The sequence below is a fragment of the Monodon monoceros genome, unplaced genomic scaffold (assembly GCF_005190385.1).
Source record: "Monodon monoceros isolate NGI ecotype Baffin Bay Population unplaced genomic scaffold, NGI_Narwhal_1 Super_Scaffold_19, whole genome shotgun sequence".
NCBI classification, from domain to species: Eukaryota; Metazoa; Chordata; class Mammalia; order Artiodactyla; family Monodontidae; genus Monodon; species Monodon monoceros.
In genome coordinates this window covers 5,561,691-5,576,082 of record NW_021703775.1, presented here as the reverse complement: position 1 = coordinate 5,576,082, position 14,392 = coordinate 5,561,691, and the positions used below count along the sequence as shown (strand labels likewise).

The 14,392-nt window shown below is 43.8% G+C and overlaps 1 protein-coding gene across 3 annotated transcripts in view; it reads right to left on the bottom strand.

The window, feature by feature from the left end:
- The window catches only part of TBC1D8 (TBC1 domain family member 8), a 125,264-nt gene that overhangs the window by 10,934 nt on the left and 99,938 nt on the right, over positions 1 to 14,392 (bottom strand). For 2 of the 3 annotated variants that reach the window (XM_029231762.1, XM_029231763.1), the window contains 6 exons: positions 11,744 to 12,029; positions 10,838 to 10,967; positions 10,603 to 10,701; positions 9,945 to 10,013; positions 4,174 to 4,414; positions 3,238 to 3,303 (listed from right to left, as the gene is read on the bottom strand). In XM_029231762.1, coding sequence (XP_029087595.1) covers positions 3,238 to 3,303; positions 4,174 to 4,414; positions 9,945 to 10,013; positions 10,603 to 10,701; positions 10,838 to 10,967; positions 11,744 to 12,029 — 891 coding nt within the window. Of the gene's footprint in view, positions 1 to 3,237; positions 3,304 to 4,173; positions 4,415 to 7,690; positions 7,838 to 9,944; positions 10,014 to 10,602; positions 10,702 to 10,837; positions 10,968 to 11,743; positions 12,030 to 14,392 lie in introns of all 3 variants that reach the window. The other variant, XM_029231764.1, reaches the window with a different exon arrangement.

Sequence of the window (14,392 nt, the reverse complement as noted above, 5' to 3'; positions counted from 1 at the left end):
AATGTTAAATGGACTTCTTTAAGAGAAAAAGAAAAACCCCTAGCTAGCAACAAGAAAACATGAAAGTCAAAATGTCACTGATAAAGGCAATATAAAGGTAAAGCTAGATCAACCACTTACAAAGCTCATATAAAGGTTAAAAGACAAAAGTATTGGGTTGGCCAAAAAGTTCGTTTGGAGTTTTCTGCAACATCTTTCAGAAGAACCTGAATGAACTTTTTGGCCAAACCAATAGTACAATTAACTACATCAGATTTGATTAAGGGATATACAAAATAGAAATATGTAAAATATCACATCAAAAACAAAACGTAGGGGGAGGGAATAAAAATACAGTTTTTAGAATACACTTAAGTTGCTATCAACTTAAAATAGACTGTTATATATATAGGCTGTCATATAGTGAACCTTGTGATTAACTACATAGCAAAAACCTACACAAAAGATAATGAGAAAGGAATCTAAATATAACACTGAAGAATGTCATCAAACCACAAGGGAAGCGAAAAAAGAGAAAAAGAGCAGAGAGGAACTACAAAAAACAATTAACAAAATGGCAATAAGTGTATACCTCTCAATAATTACTTTAAGTGTAAATAGACTAAATTCTCCAATCAAAAGACAGAGTGGCGGAATAGATGAAAAACCAAGACTCATCTACATGCTGCCTACAAGAGACTCACTTCAGATGGAAGGACACAAACTGAAAGTGAAGGGATGGAAAAGACAGTCCCTGCAAATGAAAGCAAAAAGAAATCTGGGGTGGCTATACTTTTATTGGGCAAAATAGACTTTAAAACAAAAACTGTAATAAAAGACAAAGAAGAACATTACATATTGATAAAAGGATCAATCCAACAAGAAGATATAACATTTGTAAATATTTATACACCCAAGAGAGGCCCACCTAAATAAATAAAGCAAATATTAACTGACCTAAAGGGATAAATTGACAGCAATACAGTACTAGTAGGGGACTTTAAGACCCCACTTACATTAATGGATACAACATCCAGACAGAAAATCAATAATGAAGCATCAGCCCTAAACCGCATATATATACAAAACATTCCATCCAAAAGTAGCAGAATACACATTCTCAAGTGCACAAGGAACATTCTCCAAGATAAATCACATGTTAGGCCACAAAACAAGTCTCAATAAATTTAAGAAGACTGAAATCATATCAAGCATCTTTTCCAAACACAACGGTATGAAACTAGGAATCAATTACTAGAAAACTGGAAAAATCACAAATTATGTGAAGATTCAACAACATGCTACTGAACAACTAATGGGTCAACAAAGAAATCAAAGAGAAAAACAAAAAAATACCTTGAGACAAATGAAAATAGAAATTCCAAACTCTATAGGATGCAGCAAAAGCAGTTCTAAGAGGGAAATTAATAGCAATAAATGAAATAGAGACTAAAAAGGCAATAGAAAAGGTCAATGAAACTAAGAACTGGTTCTTTGAAAAGATAAACAAAATTGACAAACCTTTAGCTAGTCTCACCAAGAAAAAGAGAGCTCAAATAAAGTCAGAAATGAGATGTTACAACGTACAACAGACAAAAGATCATAGGAAACTCATATGAACAATTATACACCAACTAAACGAACAACGTAGAGGAAAAAGATAAATACCTAGAAACATACAGTCTTCCAAGACTAAATCATGAAGAAACAGAAAATCTCAATAGACCAATTACTAGTAAGGATATTGACTCAGTAATTAAGAACATACCAACAAACAAAACCCCAGGACCAGATGGCTTCACTAGTGAATCCTACCAAACGTTCAAAGATTTAATACCTAAACTTCTCAGACTCAGAAAACTGAAGAGGAGGGAATGCTTCCAAACTCATTTTACAAGGCCCAAATTACCCTCATACCAAAACCAAACAAGGATACAATAAAACAAAGAAAATTATAGGTCCATATCCCTGATAAAAATAGATGCTAACACTTTGAGGGTTTTTAAAAATTTAATTCAACAATACATTAAATGGATTATATACCATGACCAAGTGGGATTTATTACAGGGATGTAAGGATGGTTCAGCATCCACAAATCAACATGATACACCACATTAACAAAATGAAGGATAAAAAACACACAACTGTCTCAATAGATGCAGAAAAAGCATTTGACAAAATTCAACATCCACTTATGATTAAAAACTCTCATCAAAGTGGTTATTTAGGGACCATACCTCAACGTAATAAAGGCCATATGACAAACTCACAGCTAACATTATAATCAATGGTGACAAGCTAAAAGCTTTTCCCCTAAGATCAAGAACAAGACAAGGATGCCTACTCTTGCCACTTTTATTCAACCTGGTATCGGAAGTGTTAGCCCAAACAATTAGGCAAGAAAAAGAAATAAAAGGGGAGGAAGAAGTAAAACTGTCAGATACCATACATATAGCAAACCTTAAAGGCTCCACCAAAAATTCTTGGAATTAATGAATTCAGTAAAGTTGCACACACACAAACATACACACAATGGAATACTACTCAGCCATGAAAAAGAAGGAAATCTTGTCGTTTGCAACAATACAGATGGACCTTGAGGGCATTATGCTAAGCAAAATAAGTCAGAGAAAAACAAATACTGTATGATTTCAGTCATATATGCAATCTAAAAAAATGAAACAAATGAATAAAACAACACCCATTAACTGTTGGTTACCAGAGGGGAAAGGGGTTGGGGGGGGGGTGGGCAAAATGGGTGAAGGGGGTCAATTTTATGAGGACAAATGGTAATCAGATTTACTGTGGTGATCACTTTGTAGTGTATACAAAGACTGAACTATCATGCTTTACACCTGAAACTAGTATAATACCAATTTTACCTCAATTTTTCAAAAAATAGTAAGCTAAAATAACCATCTGTAAGGCAACCAGGGTTTGTCTTCCCCCACATTCCACAGGCCCGTGGTTCTCAAAGTGTGGTCCTCAGACCTAGCGGATTAGAAACTGGGGTGGGCCAGGTATCCTGTATTATAACAAGCCATCCAGATGATTCTGATGCACACTCGAGTTTGGGAACCCCTGCCATAGGCCATACAATATGGTACTCAAAATCTGTCATGAGCCACCCCAAACTAGAAACATCTGTTGCCTCAAGTCTAAATAAATTTAAAAAGAGAAGAACCTCAAGGTCATGCCCAAAGCTGATTTACGTCAAGGCAGAACAGAGCCTAACTTTTCTACTTGGAATTTCTTACCTGGAGGGATATGCAGCCTATATAACAGTTTAATTTTCTCATTCATTTCTCCATTATACATAACATCTGCAAAATCCAAAAAGAGAGAGAGAGACTGAGTACATGCAAATGGTTTAAGTACATGTGTCAGGACACAAAGTCACTGTAGAGAGAACGTAGTAAGGTCAGTGTCTGTTGACCTGACACTTCATCTACTGCTACCCAGACAGTGTGCACCTGAAAGGAAAATGTGAAGGGTAGTGACTGGTGACTGCTGAGTGGCAACATGACCTCAGGAATTTTGTCTGGCCTCATACCTTCTGAAAGATTTTAATTTTAGCTGCAAGAGTTAGGAATGTGTGGGGGGGGGAGGGATAAATTAGGAGGCTAGGATTAACATATACACACTACTATACATAGAATAGACAACCAACAAGGACCTGCTGTATAGGACAAGGAACTATACTCAATAGTGTGTAATAACCTATAAGGGAAAAGAATCTGAAAAAGAATATATATATATATATATATATATATATATATACACACAACACACACACATATGTATGTATAACTGAATCCCTGTGCTGTGCACCTGAAACTTACACGATATTGTAAATCAACTATACTTCAATTTTAAATTTATTTTTTTTAAAAAAATGTGTCTCAGGACACATTCCTAACAAGACACCACCACACCCTGGGTGCCCAGGAGAACAAGGTCAACAACCATGTATGTTGAGAGCCTGGGCTGCCCTCCCCACCACCCGCTTAGGAAACATACAAGTGGTCAGGAGAGGAGCCTGCAGAGGGACTTTTAAAATCCCCAGATCGCATCAGGCGACTCCCAAACCCATTTCACCGAATGGATGTGCCTGCTTGACAGTCTACTTGTCTTGTGTTCACAGACTCACATCCCAAATGAACTCACTGCAGGAAAGACCCACAGAGTCATACCGAGACAGCTCACGAATGCTTTGAATTCGATCAGATGGTCCATGTTTTCATCCAGGAGCCTGAAAGTCCTTTCAGCGAGGATTTCTGTGTGGGCCCCGCAGGTCCACGGCGAGACGAGCTGAAACAGGCGTGCAAACTGCCGGGCGTCTATGCGGTACTGCTCCGCGTAGGGCCTGCTGGGGTCATGGCGCAGGGCCACGGGCCTGGGCTGCTCCCAGTAGCAGCTCATCATGTGTTCTCTCTAACAGGGGAGCGAGAGGGGTCTGTGAGGGGCGGCGGCCCCCATGGGAGGCCGCACACGTAAAGGCCAAAGCCAACACAGCCTCCTCTCCTGACTTGCTTTGCCTCGTAAAATTCAGTATTGAATAAGCAACATTATAAAACAAACAAATGAAAAAATTAACTCACAATCTCACCACTCCAACCAGAAATGTAGTTACAGGTAACCCTGTAGTAACAAGCAAAAACTTTTTCCTTTTTATTAAGGTTTCTTTTTTCATTGTAGCAGAATATACATAACAAAATTTACCATTTTAACAATTTTTAAATGCACAGTTCAGCTGCCATAGTTTTGTTTTGTTTTGTTTTTAATTTTGGCCACACTGCACAGCTTATGGGATCTTAGTTCCCCGACCAGGGAATTGAACCTGGACCCACAGCAGTGAGAGCGCAGAGTCCTAACCACTGGACCGCCAGGGAACTCCCCTGCCATAGTTTTAATTATTGAAATCATACAATTTTTATTCTGATATTTTTTCTTAAATCATATTATTTGAAAGTCAGAAAGTACTAGACAAATCTATAGGATACAGAAGAAACTATTTACCCTGGTAACCTGTGAGGATGGAAAACGGGGGCAGGGACCCAGATGGAGAAGCAAGCCTTTTTACTGTGTGCTTTTTTATATGTTCTGAATTTTGAACCACATGAATATATTAACAATTCAAAAAATTAAAAGTAAAAAAAGCAAAGGCAATTTGAAGTCTTGGGAAGAGACTGAAAACTAAAGCAATCAAAACTGGCCCTGTCGCCTAGGACCAGGTTAGCCTCTTTAGAATGTTTCTTTTACACCTGTACTAAATCACCTCTTGGGACATCTCAACTCACTTGAAATAGTTCCCAATGACTGCAGGGCTCTTCACGATTTCAATGCCCTCTGCCCATAAGGATGGCACAGAAACAAGTACAGATGCTACAATATCCAAGTGCCCATCCTTGGATGGAAACCAAAATGCCATTTATAATTTTACTGCATATTATCTGGAGCCATGTTCCTTAAATAACCTTTGCAGAATCATGAAAAGTACCATAAGAATGTTCAAGTGTGAAACAAAGGTCTGATAAATTCCCATTCCTCAAACCCAAGACACACTGTGAATTTGCGTGTATATTCGCCACCCTGTGATGCTAGAGGCCCTCAGAATCCTACCCAGAAGAAAACAGTTATAAAGGCCACGGACTAGTACAACCAGTTTACACAGAATCCTACAGAAAAACAAGTCAATATAAAAACAGGCAAAGGATATGAAGAGGTGATACAAGAAAGTATATGATTAGCCAATAAACTTATGAAAGGGTACTCAACCTCACTAATGAGTAAACAAATGTAAGTTAAAATGAAATGCAATTTTCTACACAACTAGTAAAATTTTAAAAGATCCATAATGTTAAATGCTGGGTGAGTGGGGAACATAGGAAATGAGCACCCTTAGACACCATCAGTAGAACTGAAATTTGAAAAATCTAAAACGCTTTAGCAATAGTGACTAAAACTTGGTTTGTGCATCCCTAAGGAACCCATCCTACAGAAACAGCAGCACAGGTGTCCCAAGAAAGGCACAAGCATGCTTGATACAGCACTGTTTATAAAGCAGAAAGAATTGGAAATGAGATAAATGTCCCTCAGCAGGTGAATGGTTAATAAAGTATGGTTAAGCCCTACCATCAAATCCTGCAGCCATTAAAAAAGAATGAGAAAAGATCTGTAGATACTGAATCTACAAAAATGTCATAGGCACTGTTTCAGGTCCTGAGTATTTCCAAAAGTAGTCAGTGACATCAAGTGTGTATTATATTGTTCCCATCTTACTTGAAGAGAGAAGACTAATGAAGCTGTTTTCAATTTCAGAGGATAAGGGACAGACATTGCAAATCTAAATTTACGTAATTTAAAACATTGCTTTATAACCTGGACGGACCTCGAGGGCATTACGGTAAGTGAAATAAGTCAGAGAAATACTATATGATCTCATATGTGGAATCTAAAAAAAAAAAAAAAAAATAGCAACATGGGCTTCCCTGGTGGCGCAGTGGTTAAGAATCCACCTGCCAATGCAGGGGACACGGGTTCGAGCCCTGGTCCGGGAAGATCCCACATGCTGCAGAGCAACTAAGCCTGTGCGCCACAACTACTGAGCCTGTGCTCTAGAGCCCACGAGCCACAACTACTGAGCCGCGTGCCACAACTACTGAAGCCCACACGCCTAGAGCCCGTGCTCCACAACAAGAGAAGCCACCGCAATGAGAAGCTGGCGCACCGCAACGAAGAGTAGCTCCCATTCGCTGCAACTAGAGAAAGCCCGCGTGCAGCAACGAAGACCCAACGCAGCCAAAAATAAAATAAATTCAAACAAACAAACAAACCCAAAGTCACAGAAAAGGATCAGATTCATTGTTACCAGAGGCTGGGGCTGGCCGTGGGTGCGGGTTATAGAACGGGGTGAAGGGGGTCGAAAGGTACAAATCTCCAGTTATAAGATAAATAAGTCCTGGGATGTATGTACAACATGACAGCTATAGTTATCAGTGCTGTACGGTATACCTGAAAGTTGCTAAGAGAGTAGATCCTAAAAGTTCTCATCACAAGAAAAAAATCATTTTTGTTCTTTTTTTTTGTATCTATACATATATGACATGATGGATGTTTACTGCACATCATTTCGCAATACACGTAAGTCATTATGCTGTACACCTTAAATTTAGTGCTGTAGGTCAATTATACCTCAATAAAACTGAAAGAAAAGGAAGAATTGCATTAAGGCATAAAAGAAAGATTGCTTTCCATTCAGAATAAAAATAGATTTCATTAAGTACACACTGTTCATCTTTAATAGGAAAGAGTATGTAAAGAAGACAGAGCAGGCTATTCCTTGTTAACACAGAGATGGTCACACCTGTACGTTCCAGGCTTAGGGAAGGAGGCAATGAAGTTAAGGAACGGACTCCTTACTAAGACCCTATCACATATTTATACAACAATGTAAGGGTATCTCTGTGTGGCCCTTTCCCTTGGGAAAACGAATTTCTGATTCAAGAGACAAGAGATGCATGTAAAACCCAACTAGGGACCATTATACCTCACAGTACTTAAAGAAGCATTAAAATATAAGAGGCCAGACTATGAAAGCCAAGGGAATTCAGGGAAGGTCAGCAGCAAGGGGGGCAGTGGGAGCGGAGGAGGACAGCCTGAGGGGGTTCTGTGGCGGTGAGGATGGCTCTGGGCACATAAAGGAGGTACCTCAGGCTGTAAGACGGAATTAGACACCATGATGATGACACTATTGTCCTGGGATTTCTTTTGGAAGTGCATTTTGAAATTGGTCTTGCATTTATAGTTGAAGTTTATATTCATAGTTAGTCCTACACAAATGAAAGGCCTGCAGAGCTAAAAAAAAAAAAATACGAAAATAAGTTTCACCCACATTGTTCACAGAATAGAAATAGGACACAGGAAATAGCTGTCTTCTTTAAATACTCCTTGTATGAAAGATTAATGATACAGTTAGTACTTAACGAAACTTATTTTTATGATGAATTTAAGGCAGTCTCTTAAGTCATATAAATTCAAATGTGAGACGTGTCTTATTCTCTCAAATTGAGAAGTTAGCCCTAAATAAATGAAAGACGTTCTATGCTAAACAACACGTTTGTTAACCTGCTTTTGTGTTTCTAGTACTCCCTGTTTTTCCTCCTTGAAAGTCAAAGAGAGGTGGCGGTGTGGGACACTAAGTCACCTCTGGCTTCGTATTTTCTCTTCGTGCAACAGAGGAAACTATAAAACTTGAAACCCGGTGATGTTTACAGGAGACGTAGCCTGAGGACTCATCACGCATCCTGCTGACCAGGCGTGAGGAGTGCCGGGAACCTACTAAGCCAGCCACCCATGTCAGTGACCACAGGGAGACGTACGACAGCCACAGGAAGGGTCAGACAATATGTGCGGCTCTGCTCAGGGAACCCAAGTGCTGCTTAGGATCATCTTGAGCACGCGGCCATTTGAGCGCAGAAGTGCTGGCGGCTCAGAGGCCCCACCAGGACAGCTCCGGTGGCCGACTCCTCCAGGCTGGCCTGCTTTCTGCGGCTGTCTTCTCCCCGCTTCACTGCCAGGCTGTCGGGAGTGGGTCCACTGTCTGCCTCTCTTCCCCATTTTTACTGACTGTTTCGAGCAAGAGAAAAGGCACCTGAAAATGGTCTTTGCAGGGTGATTTAATTCAGCAAGGCTTCCACCTAAATATCCAAATAGTCGAAATACAGTTCAGCATGTTAAGTATTACCAACATGACAGGTTTTAAATGATTTAAAAATGAGTAAGACCATAGGGCAATGTGAAAAAGTGTTAATGACAGCATCAGGGGAAAACAGAACATGAAGTCAGGCAGAGCAGCCACACAAACACAAGAATATGTACACACGTCATGTGGGTGACGTTATGACTGAAAAGTATTTGAGGTGATACAGGGAATTGTATTCAATATCTTGTAAAAACCTATAATGAAGAAGAATATACATATGGGACTTCCCTGGTGGTCCAGTGGCTAAGACTCCACGCTCCCCATGCAGGGGGCCCGGTCCGATCCCTGCTCAGGGAACTAGATCCCACGTGCATGCCGCAACTAAAGATGCCGCATGTGGCAACTAGAAAATGAAAAAGATCCTGCACGCTGCAACGAAGACCCCGCACACGGCAACAACAAAGATCCTGCGTGCCACAACTAAGACCAGCCACAGCCAAATAAATAAATAAATATTTTTTAAAAAAAGAATATATATACGTATAACTGAATCACTGTGCTGTATACTAGAAACTAACACAACATTGTGAATCAACTATACTTCAATTTAAAAAAATAATCATAGAAAAAAGTATACGAGGTGATAATTTCAATAAGGGCCACTGTTGCATCCACTATTTTTTTTTTGTAGTTTTTTTAAATAAATTTATTTATTTTTGGCTGCATTGGGTCTTTGTTGCTGTGCGAGGGCTTTCTCTAGTCGCGGTGAGTGGGGGCTACTCTTCATTGTGGTGCGCAGGCTTCTCTTGTTGTGGAGCACGGGCTCTAGGCGCACGGGCTTCAGTAGTTGTGGCACGTGGGCTCAGTAGTTGTGGCTCACGGGCTTAGTCGCTCCGCGGCATGTGGGATCTTCTTGGACCAGGGATCGAACCCAGGTCCCCTGCACTGGCAGGCGGGTTCTTAACCACTGCCCCACCAGGGAAGTCCCTGAATCCACTATTGACTGGGGACTCAGCCTAGGGCAGTGAAGGACGTGTCACCAGCACTGAGGGCCTCTCAGCCGAGCGCAACAACATCCGTGCTCGGGCCCAGGAGGCACGGCCAAGCCAGAGCTGGCCGGGGGGCCGCTCCAGCCTCGCTGCCACCCAACAGGCACATGCTGACCCCTCCAGCCTCTGCACCCTCCCGCAGGCAGGCGATGACATCAGCTGGGGCCTGGCTCAGGGCCTGCCACTCCCTCATCCTCCCAGATTTTCCTACCTTGAATAAATCGTAGAGTTCCTCTAGGTCTTCTGGAAGGACTGAGACTTCGGGGATAACGACTCGCAGCTTGAGGGAAGAACAAACGGTCATGGAGTGAACTCTGCCTGCCCCTGGGAGGACCAGAGGCCGAGAGGGAGCGTCCCGCTGGGGTGGACGCCAGGCGCCCAGCTCCTCCCGGGACAGAGTCTGTTCCCATCACAGAGATCACTTTATGGCGGCTCTCTCAGGGCTTTTTATCCTCAACTTTTCTGATTCACACGTCCATGACTCAGGACAAGCATTTTAAGTCCTAATGGGAGTAAACAGTAGCAAGGCTACAGCTTGGGCAGGAAGTTCCTCCTGCATAGCCATCAACACTGCAGGCCCTCGGTGCCGGGCATGCTCTATACTGTCCCTCATTTAAGCCCATACGGTGGTTAGTATTATCCTCATTTTACAATCGGGGAGACCGAGGCTCACAGTAGCTAGTTTGCTCACAATCTGTCTGACTCTCAAACTAAACCCACGCTCTTTCTCCACCAGCTCACCCTGTCAAGTTGTTAATTCAATGCAAAAAAAAAAGCTGGCTTTCTCCTGTTAGGAGACCAGCAGGGGACCCAGCCCAGGTCAGCACCTGGCCGCCAGGAGCAGTGGTTCCCAGGAGGCCTCTACTCACCACATTCTGCTTTGTGGTGTCTTCGTGGCCCTGGAGGACCCTGATCCTGTGTTTGCAGCGCATGTGCTCAATCTGAGCCACAGACTGGTCTCCGAATTTCTGCAGGGAAGGAAGGGTTCACTCGCTCACAGAATCCCTTATGCATCCATACAAGAAACAGAAGTAGCCTGGAAAACCTCCCTGGAAGTCCATCTCCCAAGAGAGCTGGGGTGGGGCAGGGATGGGGCCCAGGTACCTCGTAGGAGTCCCGGATCAGGTCGGCAATGTCGGTCATAGGACAGGGCTCCTGGTCATCCGAGAAAAAGGCATGGTGGCTGCCTAGCGGGGGTCCAGGGCTATCCTCGTTCTTGATGTGATCCAGAAACCTGGGCACACCATCCACCGGAAAAGCACAGGTTTACCCTCCCCTGGGCACCATGCGACACCTGCCACCTTCACAGGGGCCCCTGGACACGTGGCAGCAACTGTCAAACCAGCTCGTCTGCCTCCAAACAGTGGGAGGAGTGCCAGGCAGCAACTGCTACACACTCATTTTAGAGAAAACGAGAGACGTGCGTGAAGCCAGACTTGTAGACCTGGGCGCTACGGGAAGGTTTCCCGGGGTCTGTGACTCTCCAGTGACATAAGTACAAAATCCTGTGCATACTGCAATTTTAAGCTTCCACAGTATTCTGAAAAGGAGCTTTTCATTTGTCATCCAACTTGCCCTCAGCTCCAAGGGACCCGGGTTCCCATCCTCAGCTTCGCGGCACTTTGCCTTCCCTGCAATGCACCATCCCCTACGCACAAAATGTCTAAATCCTCCAGCTGGCGGCCTGAGGCCCACATTTTCCCGTGTCTGCCTGCCCGCCCCCGTTCAAGGCCACTATGAGTCCCTCTAGACTCAGGACACTTGAACCTGCTCAGAGAAAGGCACCGATACCCTCGCCCCTCCTGCCTCTCACTTGGCGGACAGGAGCGAGGGAAGGCAGAGTCCTCATCGCACACGGGTGACGGGGTTGCCTGATGGCCTGGCCCTGGGGGCACATGGGGTGACGAGTGGTAGAGTGGAAGAACTCCCACAGCGACAGCCCAGCCGCCTGGACCTGCCGCCTGGCTCCTGGAGTCCCGCTGCTGCCCCTCCGGCCCAGGCGGTCCCCACCTGCTGAGGACCATCAAGGCCTGGCTGTCGTCCTTGCTGCTGCACAGGTCCTCGGCGTTGGCCTCCAGCACGGCCAGCCCCAGCTGGAAGATAGCCTTGATGCCATCATAGAAGAAGCAGTCGACCACGTTCACCGCGCTCTCCAGGGGCATGATGCTGAGGAACAGTGTCAGGAACCAGGAGAGGGAGATGGACGCCAGGGCCGAGAGGTCCTGCATGTGCTCTGCCAGCTCGGGGAGCTGCTCCTTGATGAGCTCCTCGAAGACCGATTGGTCCACCTGGGCCCCTGGGAAAGGAGGTCACAGAGATGTGGCTGGGGGGAGAGTCACTCCCTCCAAAGTCAGCCCCAAATTAAAACGACTCTGAGATACGCACAACAATGAAACGGGACTGGAGACCAGAAAAGGACTTGCACTTAGTTAGTTCACCGGTTTTTGATGTTTTGACCAAGGTAATTCTATGGGGAAAGGACAGTATTTTCAAAAAATAGTTGTGGGGCTTCCCTGGTGGCACAGTGGTTGAGAGTCCGCCTGTCGATGCAGGGGACGCGGGTTCGTGACCCGGTCCGGGAAGATCCCACATGCCGCGGAGTGGCTGGGCCCGTGAGCCATGGCTGCTGAGCCTGCGCTCCGCAACGGGAGAGGCTACAACAGTGAGAGGCCCGCGTACCGCAAAAAAAAAAAAAAAAGCTGTGAATTGGGAATTCCCTGGCGGTCCAGTGGTGAGGACTCGGCGCTTTCACTGCTGTGGGCCCGGGTCCAAACCCTGGTCAGGGAACTCAGATCCTGCAAGCCGCACAGCATGGACAAAAAAAAAAAAATAGTGCCGAATCAAGTGGATATCTGCATGGTGTGGGGAAGAAAGAACCTTACCTCCTACTTCACACCATACAGAAAAATACATTTGAAATGTGTCATGGACTTAAGTATAAAAGCTAATGCTAAAAAACGTCTAAAAGAAAATACAGGAAAAAGGCAAAATGTCTTAGGACACAAAAGCATTAACCATAGAAAAAAATTACAAATTGGACTTCATCAAGATTAACGACTGGTGTTCTTCAAAAGAGACCATTAATGAAATGAAAATGCAAACTTCAAACTTGGAGAAAATATTTGCGATACATATACCTGACAGAGGTTTCATAATCACAATAAAGAACTGATACAACTTAGTTGTAAGAAATCAATAACCAAATCTTTTTCTAAAAAGAGGTAAAATTTGGACACTTCAAAAGTGATGATAAATAAATGGCCAGTAGGCACAGAAAAACAGGTTCAACATCATTAACAATTATCAGAGAAATGCAAATTAAAACCATCATGACATTCCACTTCTTACCCACTAGGATGGCTAAAATTAAAAAGACAATTCCAAGTGCTAACAGGGATGCAGAGCAACTGGAACTCTCACACATTGCTGGTGTGAGATAATATGAAGGCATTTCATCCACTTTGGAAAACTGACAGTTTCTTATAAAGTTAAGCATTCATCTAACTATGACCCAGGAATTCTACTCCTGGGTAAAGGCAAAGAAAACTGACAATATACATTCCAAAAAGACTCATACATGAATGTTCATTGCAACTCTACTTATAATAGAAGAAACTGGAAACTCAAATGTCTATCAACAGGCGACTGGATGAACAAATCATGGTATGAATGTACAGTGAAATACTACTCAGCAATGAAAAGGAACTGCTGATGCACCAACAACGTTGTGTTACGCGAAGGAAGCCAGAACATTCTCTATTATTATGTTTATTCCAAGTTCAAAAATAGGCCAGGTTCATCTGTGGTGACAGAAGTCAGTACCAAGCGTTGCGTGTGGCAGGGAAGAGGCAGAAGGGAACTTTGTGGGTTATGGAAACGTTCCAAATGTTCTACCCTGTATTGCAGTGGTGGTCACATTATCATGGAGGGTCTACTGATCACTGTTGAGTACCATCTGCCCCACAGCAACACTCTTCACCTAATGAGGGCTTGGACAACATGCTTCCCAATGACCGCGAGGTTCTGGTTACTCCTTGCTGCTCTGTACAACATTAAATACCTCGCGCGATATGAGGTGAAAAGGGAAGGAAACCAATTAACCACTCAGGCACAGGAAGGGGGCCGGGGAGGACAGTCAGAGGTCACCAAAAGGCCACCTCCTTCCCAGCCAAGCCCCACCCCACCTTCCTCCGAGTGGTCATCACACTCCCTTGGTCCGTAGACTTCAGCCTTCAAGCATCTTCTTCCTGCCTTGTCCCTACATCCACTCCTTTGCCAAATTCCATCTTGAATTGGTTCTTTGGTTTCTGTTCCCATGGCTGCCGCCCTAATTTTAGGCCATCTCCATCTCTCATTCTGGATTACTAAAAAGCGTCCCTAAGAGTATCACCAGGCCAGAGCAATTTTCATGTCCTTTTCCCCACAAGGAGGTTGCTGGACCACAGAGAGGATGCAAATTCCAATCTCAACCGCACGAAGGACAGCGGCTCAAGTGCTTGAGCACTGGTGGGTCAAACACAGGTTTGCCCAGAGCCCAGGCAGCCATAAATGTGCTTTCTTACGATCAAGCTGTAAGTGAGGCATTTTCCTCCTCTGCCCTTCACGTCGGCCCTCAAGGGTCTCCAGTACTGCTCTACTCCCCTCCTCTCCTGTCTGCAC